Below are 9,902 nucleotides of genomic sequence, written 5' to 3'. Positions count from 1 at the left end.
CACATTGGTGATAGAGGACAGGGGTTGGGGAAATACTTACAGTAGGGTACTGTAGGAAAAATTTGAAATGTCATGGTATTTATGCAAGAAGCATTATTTCCACTGTCATAATGACTGAAATATAACCCACATTATGTTGGATGATGCAAGTGTTTCATAATTGTCCAATGAGGCATAATACATGTTTGCTATTTTCCACCAAACTCTTCAGCATCTGTCATCCTCAGACAGATATTCAGCATCATCAGTCACCTACAGGTGTAGGATCTTAATTTGATCTATATTGTCACAAGAAAATAATCTAGCCAAAAGTATGCTACATGAAAAGTGCTGCTGTTATTATACGTTAATACCTTCGGAAAAGTATTCAAACCTCTTGACTTTTTTCACATTTTGTTGCGTTACAGCTTTATTCTAAAATGTATAAAATAGTCTACACACAATAGCCCATAATGACGAAGCAAAAAAATTGTATTGACATTTTTGCAAACGTATTAAAAGTAAAAATACTGAAATATCAAATGTACATAATTATTCAGACCCTTTACTCAGTACTTTGTTGAAGAACCTTTGCCAGCGATTACAGCATTGAGTCTTCTTGGGTATGATGCTACAAGCTTGGCACACCCATATTTGGGGAGTTTCTCCCTTTTTTCTCTGCAGATTATCTCAAGCTCTGTCAGGTTGGATGGGGAGCTTTACTGCACAGCTATTTTCAGGTCTCTACAGAGATGTTCGATTGGGTTCAAGTCCGGGCTCTGGCTGGGCCACTCAAGGACATTCAGAGAATTGTCCCCGAAGGGGAACCTTCGCCCTAGTCTGAGGTCCTGAGCGCTCTGGAGCAGGTTTTCATCAAGGATCTCTCTATACTTTGCTCCGTTCATCTTTCCTTCAATCCTGACTAGTCTCCCAGTCCCTGTCGCTGAAAAACATCCCCACACCGTTATGCTGCCACCACCATGCTTCACTATAGGGATGGTGCCAGGTTTCCTCCAGACGTGACACTTGGCATTCAGGCCAAAGAGTTCAATCTTGGTTTCATCAGACCAGAGAATCTTGTTTCTCATGGTCAGAGTCCTTTAGGTAACTTTTGGCAAACTCCAAGCAGGCTGTCATGTGCCTTTTACTGAGGCGTGGCTTCCATTGGTGGAGTGCTACAGAAATGGTTGTCCTTCTGGAAGGTTCTCCCATCTCCACAGAGGAACTCTAGAGCTCTGTCAGAGTGACCATCGGGTTCTTGGTCACAACCCTGACCAAGGCCCTTCTCCCCCGATTGCTCAGTTTGGCCGGGCGGCAGCTCTAGGACGAGTCTTGGTGGTTCCAAACTTCTTCCATTTAAGAATGATGGAGGCCACTGTGTTCTTGGGGATCTTCAATGCTGCAGAAATGTTTTGGTACCATTCCCCAGATCTGTGCCTCGACACAATCCTGTCTAGGACCTCTATGGACAATTCCTTCGACCTCATGGCTTGGTTTTTGCTCTGACATGCACTGTCAACTGTGGGACCTTATATATGCAGGTGTGTACCTTTCCAAATCATGTCCAATCAATTGAATTTACCACAGGTGGACTCCAATCAAGTTGTAGAAACATCTCATTGATGATCAATGGAAACAGGATGCACCTGAGACAAATTTTGAGTCTTATAGCAAAGGGTCTGAATACTTATGTAAATAAGGTATTTCAGTTTAAAAAACAGTTTTTGCTTTGTCACTATGGGGTATTGTGTGTAGATTGCTGAGGATTTTTTTCAAATCCATTTAGAATAAGGCTGTAACAAAATGTGTAAAAAGTCAAGAGGTCTGAATACTTTCTGAAGGCACTGTGTGTTAGTGTGGGTTTTCAGTGAATTTATGTCAATCACAAAGTTCATCGGTACTTCCTGCAGTGCAGGAGCATTCTCAGCAACAAAAGTGCTAAAATTAAGATCCTACATCTGTATGCTAAGAGATCAAACTGTTAGCATATGGAGCTGCCATTCCAAATGGCTGTCCATGTGTAAACCCTTGTAATGAAAGGCAGCGAAATATAGTCTCATCTTCCATGGGGAGGAAACACAACAGCTGTTTGAATATTCTCTGTGAAATTGGCTGCTTAAAATGCAGAGATTTGCTCAGTTAAACTCTCTTCCTGGAGACAAAGCCACAGCTCTCTCACACAAGAATGGGATGCCAGTCTATTTTAGCAGGGGGGAACACGGTTATATTCTGAGTTCAACAAGGTGAGATATGCTCTGTGAGCACCACACCACCAGGTCAGGATGACACCCAGTTAAAAGTGAGGCAGACACGCGCAGTAAAACATTGAGAGCAGATTATTCCTGATAACAGAGGTAGAGGAATAGAAGAATAGGTCACAGAAGGCATCTGAACAGTTTGCAGAATAATTATTCATACAAGGAGAGGGTGAATGGTTCAACATGACCGTAGCAGTCTAGAATAGGGCAGTTATCTACAATTACTGTACTTACATAAATAGAACATAAACAGCACGGATATATCCAGACTTCCCTTTGTTGTATGCAACACAAGTTCGACATATGTTCGAGCATTTTTATACAGAATATCTTAACCTAACCTGTCCCACTGAATCACGGCTACTGAATCATGGATACATCTAATAAGAGAGATGAATTATGATAAAAATGATCACATCTTAAAACAGGTGACGTACACAGGAATGTCAGCTTTTATTCAAACAGATGACAAAAAGGCAACAGTTGCAAGCTGTTACAGACAATTAATTCCATGTGTTAGCCATCTCTTCCTCACACATATGTAAGACTGGAACACCCATACATTTCCTTAATGACTGCATTAACAGAACCCAGTATAAAATCATAATCTCTGGAGCCAATGATATCAGGTCAAATTCAAAATCACTTCACACCGGGCACAGACGTCAATGCAACGTCTATTCCACAGTGGTTCTCAGTAACTTTATTGAAATGACGTGGAAACAACGTTGATTCAACCAGTGTGTGCCCAGTGGGTTGAATGTACCAACCTTTGCAAACTTTGTGCAAAACAGATTGTACCTTTTCCTCATTGAGCAGCACTACCACCATGTCAGCTGAACATTACATAAATAAATATGCACAACATGATTAATTCATAAATAGAAAATAAATATGCCTTTATGACTGAATTTAGATAGGCAGCCCAATTCTGATATTTTTTTAAAAACTAAAAAGGTCTTTTGACCAATCAGATGCGAAAAGATCTGAAGTGATTGGTCAAAAGACCAATTAGTGGAAAAAATATCCGAATTGGGCTGCCTGTGTAAGCGCAGCCATAGAAGCCATTCTGGAGATCCATCACTTCCTCTGTTGCCATTTAGTTCCGAATGATTACCAAAGCATTCCACCAGGATAATCTGAGATGCAAAAATCCTTATAGTAACATACAGAAATCTGAATTTCAAAGTAGCAATCTTGCAAAACAAGTCATATTATCAGGGGAGTGACTGGTTGGCCTTTCAATCACTGTTAATTAGGATGAATACTGAACTCAACTATTGTCCTCTCAAGGTTCCTATTAAATAAAGGTTCCTATCAAATAAGGAAACAATAGCAGTTCTGTCACACATTGTGAACACAAAAACATGTCAATCGTCATTTCAGTATTAAAAGGTAAAAAGACCAAACATAGATATAAAACTTAAACAAAATAAAACAGAGGACCAAACAGTGATATTTTGGTCTTTCAACAAAGCAAACAGCACAACAAACCTGGCAACATAACTCTCAAGCTTCCACAGTGGAGACGGGCCAAAAAGACTACGGCCATCTGCAGGCAGACACACAATAAGAGCATTTGGCTTCATTGGTACAATCAATTCAGAATCATTAATAATACTGAAGTAACATGGACTCAATGTAAACATTCAAGAGATAAAAGAAAACATGAATAGAATGTTGCAGTTCTTCCACAGCCTCTTCTCTGGGGTGAAGGAGACTATCTATCTGGTGGCTGCTGCCAATGAGGTTTAGCTGTCAGGGAAACACAAGGGAACAGTGACACTGTTATAGAATTGGACAAAAATAATCAGTTACTCAAGTGTACAGTACAGCTATAGAGTAGCTAGGGTCACACACTGAAATATACATGGGTGTGAAAGTACATACTTTCTGCACCACATTCACGCATTTATCTCTTGCGAAGCCCGAGATAAAAATATATATTTTTTACAACTGCAGAGCAAATCAAATCAGTTTCAACATGGTAGGCTATGCATGTTAACCCAGAAGCCCTTGCAGCAGATTGAGGATATTCTTTTAGCACAGTTGGCAAATCAGTGTCATTGCTTTTTCACACCTTGTTCTGCCAGGGTCCCAATCACTAGGTAGGTTCTCATGTTCCACACAGCTCATCTCACTGAGGGAAGGTCTACCTACACTCATCAACAGCAGAGTGACTGGCTGTACCTCTAAACCTTCCTGTTAGGATTCTTAAATGGAATTCAAACCTCTTTAAACTTCAAAGTAATTATCATGGCTTTTCTGCCATTTCTGTGCACAATCCCTGTCAAACTGACACTGTAGATTGTGTGTGTGTTCCTTAATCAACTAATAATCCAACTTGAATTTGGAATCCTCTAGAGCATGGGGTGGCAGGTTTGAATCCCCGAGCCAACTAGGTGAAAAATCTTTCGATGTTTTCCCCTTGAGCAAGGCACTTAACCCTAATTGCTCCTGTTAGTCACTCTGGATAAGAGCGTCTGCTAAATGACTAAAATGTAAATGTTCCCAAACTTTTTAGCTTTGTGATCCACCTTAAATGTTTGAGCTGTGAAAAAACATACACAGACAGAACAAGTAAAAAATACAGTATAAAAATAATAAGTAAAAAATATAATCTGGCAGTGGAGAGAAACATTTTACGTTTTGAAGCTAATTTCCAGCAATTCTACACATTTTGCCGTGAAGTTTAAATAAAATGTTGCTTTATAAAGAAAATGTTCTTCTGCAATTGTATACATGTTGCAATGGAGCTGGGAGAAAATGTGGCAGATCTTAAGCACATCTCCTGCAATTCTACACATTTTGACAGATTAGTGCTCTATTGCAATGCTCAAACATTATAACAAAATCAATGGGGCCTGCTTATCTAGCTCAAAGATTAAAGGCTCTTATTTACAAATGTATAGGTCAATTATATTTTCTACATATTTTCTATTTGGTTTTAATAATTTAAATTCACACAAAGCATTTTTCTATCCCAAAAATGTATCATCAAAAAAAGTATGTTTTTTGGTAAAAATGCAACGGACAAAAAATGTAATCCCACGACCCACCTGGACCCCTGCCACAACCCACAAGTGGGTCTCGACCCAGTTTGGGAACAACGTGCTCCAGAGGATCATTAGCACAAACTTGTTTGAGTTTGATGTCACTTTGAACAATAGTGAAATCTTACCCTAAGTCCTGTTTTAAACATACTGTGGGTAAAGATGCTCAACTTATTTGTGGAGAAAACAATCAAATCAGCACAGTATTAGGGAAGCCTAGCTGTACCAAACACTAAAACAAGCTCTAACACGATGCACAATCACAGATCTCTCACAGTCTGACTGATGAGCATCAATGACTAAATACCGTCCTATTTACAAATAAACCCGGAGCCCTTCCAAAGGACACACATCTATAGTTAGTACATTTTAAACCGTCTCACATGATGAATGTAACATGTCAAGGGCATAGAAAATCACATACCTTCCATGGTGTCCAATTCCTTCTCTCCTGTCATCTGTTATCTGGCATGTTCACACCTCTGAATGATTTATTCTGGAAAGGACAAAAGTGCAATATTTCAGAAACACTGCGCTAATAGCCTAGATCTCAGATCAAAAAGTAATGATCTTTAGGCAACCCTATATTTTAAGGGTCCATAATAAACCATTTATAAGGCATTTACAAACCATTTGCTCACCATTTATTAATCATTACACCTACATTTGTAAATGTTAGTAAGATAGCTATACACAAATGTACATATATTTCCTTAAACATCCTGTGTTTTGTTATTTTACCAGGTACTGCTGGAATGACAATTGTTACATCTACCTTGTGCTTTGGACATCTCATGGAGAAGTTTTCCTCGTTAAGCACACAGCCTGCAAAGATAGATAGAAAATAAAACATTTAGTCAACACAATGTTTCTTCATTGACATAATTGTACATAGGCAGAGCAGGACAGCTTCCCACCTGACTGAGCTGCACAGCTGTAGTGGTACTTATTGGGGCACCCTTTCTGGAAGCAGCCCATGGTTGCACCTGCTGCGTGGCATGTTGAACACACCTGGAAAAGAAAGGAAATGTAAAAAAGCATGTTTGCATAAAGCTGTATTTGAGAGGCCAAGGACAGTGAAGGAGTAAGGCATTGTGTGTTACCTAGTCACAAGCATAATGGTCCTCTGTCTATCTGAGCTGCTTCAGTTTGACCTTGTTTACATATTTTGATAAAGTGAGGCAGACCGAACCTACATTTCAGGAATGTTAGGAAGACACCAATGCAATTTGATTTAGCATACACAGCAATATGATCCTATTTTCCGTTATGTTCTCATCTATGTTGCACTCGAGATACGCAAGCACAAATGCACATTATCTCAAACAAAGAGGTATCGTTGAATTTGACTCACTGTTTCTTGGGCGAACCTAACAGCCTCCTCCAAGCCATAGAGCTTTCCTTTAACCAAGAAAACACCTGTGGACCATATGCCACAGTCCTCGTGGATCCAGCATTCATTGGTGTTGTGGGGCACCACAGGCAGACTGTGGCCGTCCATCACGCAGCCATTTGTTCGGAGCTTTTTGGCTGAAGGCAATGTGGAGCTTTCACAATCACTGACTGTGATGCAGCAGTCATCAACTACAGCCTCTACTCTAGGCACATTGCTCAGTTCATGTAACCCATTCTCCCCAACCTGACCACATAGGCCTATCTTACAATCTACAGACAGTTCACTGTCCTTGTATTCTTCCCTCTGGGCCTGCTGTTTGCCTTGTTCCTCCAAAGCAGGTCCAGTTGGATAGTAAGGTCCGTGTAGGTCCCCTAGGCCCACAGCATTAGCAGACCCACCACACAGGCAGCACACCATTAGGGGCTGAGACTTACTCTTTGAGCTGAGGCGACCCAGACGATAACAAGACGTCTTAGGAACGACACCAGACAAAGACACAGACCCAGTTGGTTGTTGTTGCTGTCCTTTGTTCCGCCTCACATCCTTCTCCTCCTGCTGATCGTTGATCACTGTACAAGCAGAGTACTCCCTCTGCTCCATGTGCACAAAAGGGCAAAAGTCCTCTGATTTACTGGCCCTTTTGTCCTGTTTGTAGTTTGCATATTTCAGCTTGATTTCTGCCTCTTCATGGGAGAACATGGAGGATGAGCCGGCTTGTTTGTGTTTCTCCCTCCTCCGTTTTGTTTTACTTGCTGCTGCTTTTCTACTACTTGAGGCCTGCTTTGCTGGGCTTCTCTGGTGGGTTTTCTGCTTGGTTCCTGACCTTTTGCTCCTGGGTGAGGAGGGCTCCTGTTGGATGTCTTCCACATGTGTGGCCTTGGTCCATGACTCTGTAGCAGGTGATGATCCTCTCTGTGGCCTTCTAGAGGAACGTAGGCTCTCAGAGGGGTCCTGTCGAACTGTCCGACGGTCCACATCAGAGTCATCAGATTCTACTACACACCTGTACAGGTAGACAGTTGGCTGTAACCAAGACTCATCCTCTGAACTAGATGACTTCTCTTTTGAGTCCATTGTGTCGCCAGAATGTTCCTTGTGTAATATTCTACTTGAGTTTTTGGTATGTATTTTTGAATGATGGCGAGTGACATTGTTGGTGAGTTTCTGAGCGCTGACCCCAGGCTGTATTGTGCTAGGATGTGGAGAAAGGCTTTTTTTTACAACATTACTAGCTTCACCTGTCAGCCTTTTCTCATTTTGAACATCAACAGGTAAACTGTGAATCTTTTTCTTTTCATTGGTGATGGGAACTTCAATGACATCACTATCATCACTTGAGACATCCACAGGAGACCTGACATATTTCCCATACACAGCAGCTAATTCCGACAGGTTAAGAACAGGTTTTGCATTCACCGACATCTCCTCTGTGCTTTCAGATGAATCCTCTGAATATGTATTGTCAGGACTGGGGGAACTCAGTGTCTGGGGCAGTAGAAAACAACCTTTAGCTTCACCCAAAGAGACAGCGCCAGGGGACGGAGAATCCACTAAGGGACTAACAGATCCCCTGTCTAAATAGTCCTGAGGTGAGGGTGCTTCCTTAGAACTGGAAACAAGCAAAATGACATCAGAGTCACTCTGACTCTCGTCTCCCTCAATACTTTCAGAAATGGGGCTCTCTGCATTTAGGCTCTCTGTAGGGTGTTGCTCGTACAACCCTGAGTCCCGTAAGCTTCTGTCCATACCATTATGTAAAAGGGGGGAGCGAACACAAGTCCTAGTCCCGTAGGAAAGTCTGACACCTGTGTCTGTTAGTGTTTTCTCAGAGAGGAGCTGCATGCAGGGCATGGACACATGGTCGTCAGTGATGCTGTGCCAGCTGGGCTTCTTCATCAGGTCCAGAACCTCTGTGGTCCTGGGATTCAGATGACTATTCCCACATCTCTTTGAGAGATCCAAAGCCATAGGATGAGGGTCTTGAGACGACAGCTCCATAGCCTTAAGACAAATACAGTCACAAAGACGGTTAAGCCCATAGGTTATTCAGTAGGCAAACTTCAAACCTAGCCTATATAGGCAGAATTTCAAAAGCAGCTTTTCTACATAATAGCTACAGACGTAGGATTTTAATTTGAGGCAGTTTGCTACAGCAGGAACATAATCATGAAGCAACAGGAAATGTGAATTATTAGCTATGTGGATTATAATTAATGAACATGTTTTGTAGGGATTGATACATTTTTGATTAGGGCAAATCATGTCAGACATTTTAAAGCTAAATTACAAACTTTAGAAGCCTTTTAAAACATTGAATAGACTATTAAGTTTGTATTTCCTGCCGTGCAGGAAAATTCTCAGCAACAAAAGAGTGATCAAGTTAAGATCCTACATCTGTACTATTAATGCATCACTATAACAACAATTTATCGTTAAACCAAGCATTAATATTATTATTGATGATTATTAATTTGCAACTCGTGACAGCAAATGCAGTCTACAAAATGTAAGGTCGCATTGCGTGATACCATTTCGAGATAGAATCAATTTCTGAAATATTATCTCTTTCTAACGTCGTTACTAGAGAAAAATGGGAGCTGCCCGTTCAACGTAGTACCGGTTACATACCCTTCGTCGTTCCTTGCTGCAGGTGAGTGCACTGCTGACGGTAGCTGGCTAGTGGCTAGCTAGCTACTTGCATCCAGGCCTTTGTAAACAGTGTGTAAACAAAGCCGCAATATAACCACAGCTAACGTTAGCCAGCGACTGTGTTGACAACCCGACTTTAGCTAGCTAGCTGGAGTTAGCTCGCTATTCATCCATAATAACATGCGTTATAACAAACATGTTGCCGAGGACCCATTATATTGGAAAATAGTTGTAAATAAACTAACTATTTTACCTACCTTATATAAATTAATAAAGTAAGCTGAAGGGGTGCTCCCTTTCCAAAAAGAGTATCTCGTAGTTTACTTGCATTGGTAAAGAACTCAGCTGGCAGCTGGTGGTAAACGGGCAATGCATTATGGGAGATGAGAGTTTTGTCAGTTTCATTTGATGTGGACCTGAACAAATATTTTCATGATAAAGATGTTATTTTTTTCGTTGTAAAATAAAATATTATACATTCATAGAATATTTTGTATATTTCCCTGTCCTCTGATGATTTGATTATGTGATGATTATTCAGTAGCAGGCTGATAAAAGATCACACAA

The 9,902-nt window shown here is 40.9% G+C and overlaps 1 protein-coding gene across 2 annotated transcripts; it reads right to left on the bottom strand.

Annotated features, from left to right (window-relative positions):
- Positions 1 to 2,671: 2,671 nt before the first annotated feature.
- Positions 2,672 to 9,725, bottom strand: LOC139565398 (transcription factor 20-like). Of its 2 annotated transcripts, none has more exons than XM_071385705.1 (6): positions 9,315 to 9,725; positions 6,645 to 8,687; positions 6,208 to 6,301; positions 6,066 to 6,115; positions 5,715 to 5,786; positions 2,672 to 3,992 (listed from the first exon to the last, which is right to left on the bottom strand). In XM_071385705.1, the coding sequence occupies exons 2-5, from the start codon at positions 8,682 to 8,684 to the stop codon at positions 5,745 to 5,747; spliced, it is 2,226 nt and encodes a 741-aa protein (XP_071241806.1). In that variant the 5' UTR covers positions 8,685 to 8,687; positions 9,315 to 9,725; the 3' UTR covers positions 2,672 to 3,992; positions 5,715 to 5,744. The 2 variants fall into 2 exon arrangements, with proteins under 2 accessions (XP_071241806.1, XP_071241807.1); XM_071385706.1 differs by having other exon boundaries at positions 9,593 to 9,723.
- Between the last annotated feature and the right edge of the window lie 177 nt (positions 9,726 to 9,902).

This window comes from Salvelinus alpinus, chromosome 36 (assembly GCF_045679555.1).
Source record: "Salvelinus alpinus chromosome 36, SLU_Salpinus.1, whole genome shotgun sequence".
Taxonomy (NCBI): Eukaryota; Metazoa; Chordata; class Actinopteri; order Salmoniformes; family Salmonidae; genus Salvelinus; species Salvelinus alpinus.
The sequence above is the reverse complement of the archived record's forward strand: the minus strand, read 5'-3'. Positions and strand labels throughout refer to the sequence as shown.

What these genes read in the sequence shown, in the direction of transcription:
- LOC139565398 (XM_071385705.1), bottom strand. Translation starts at nt 8,684, where the DNA reads ATGGAGCTGTCGTCTCAAGACCCTCATCCTATGGCTTTGGATCTCTCA. An exon ending in TTAGGTTCGCCCAAGAAACA is followed by an intron (nt 6,302 to 6,644) that starts GTGAGTCAAATT and finishes TTTCTTTTCCAG; the next exon opens with GTGTGTTCAACATGCCACGC. An exon ending in TGAGATGTCCAAAGCACAAG is followed by an intron (nt 5,787 to 6,065) that starts GTAGATGTAACA and finishes TGTCCTTTCCAG; the next exon opens with AATAAATCATTCAGAGGTGT.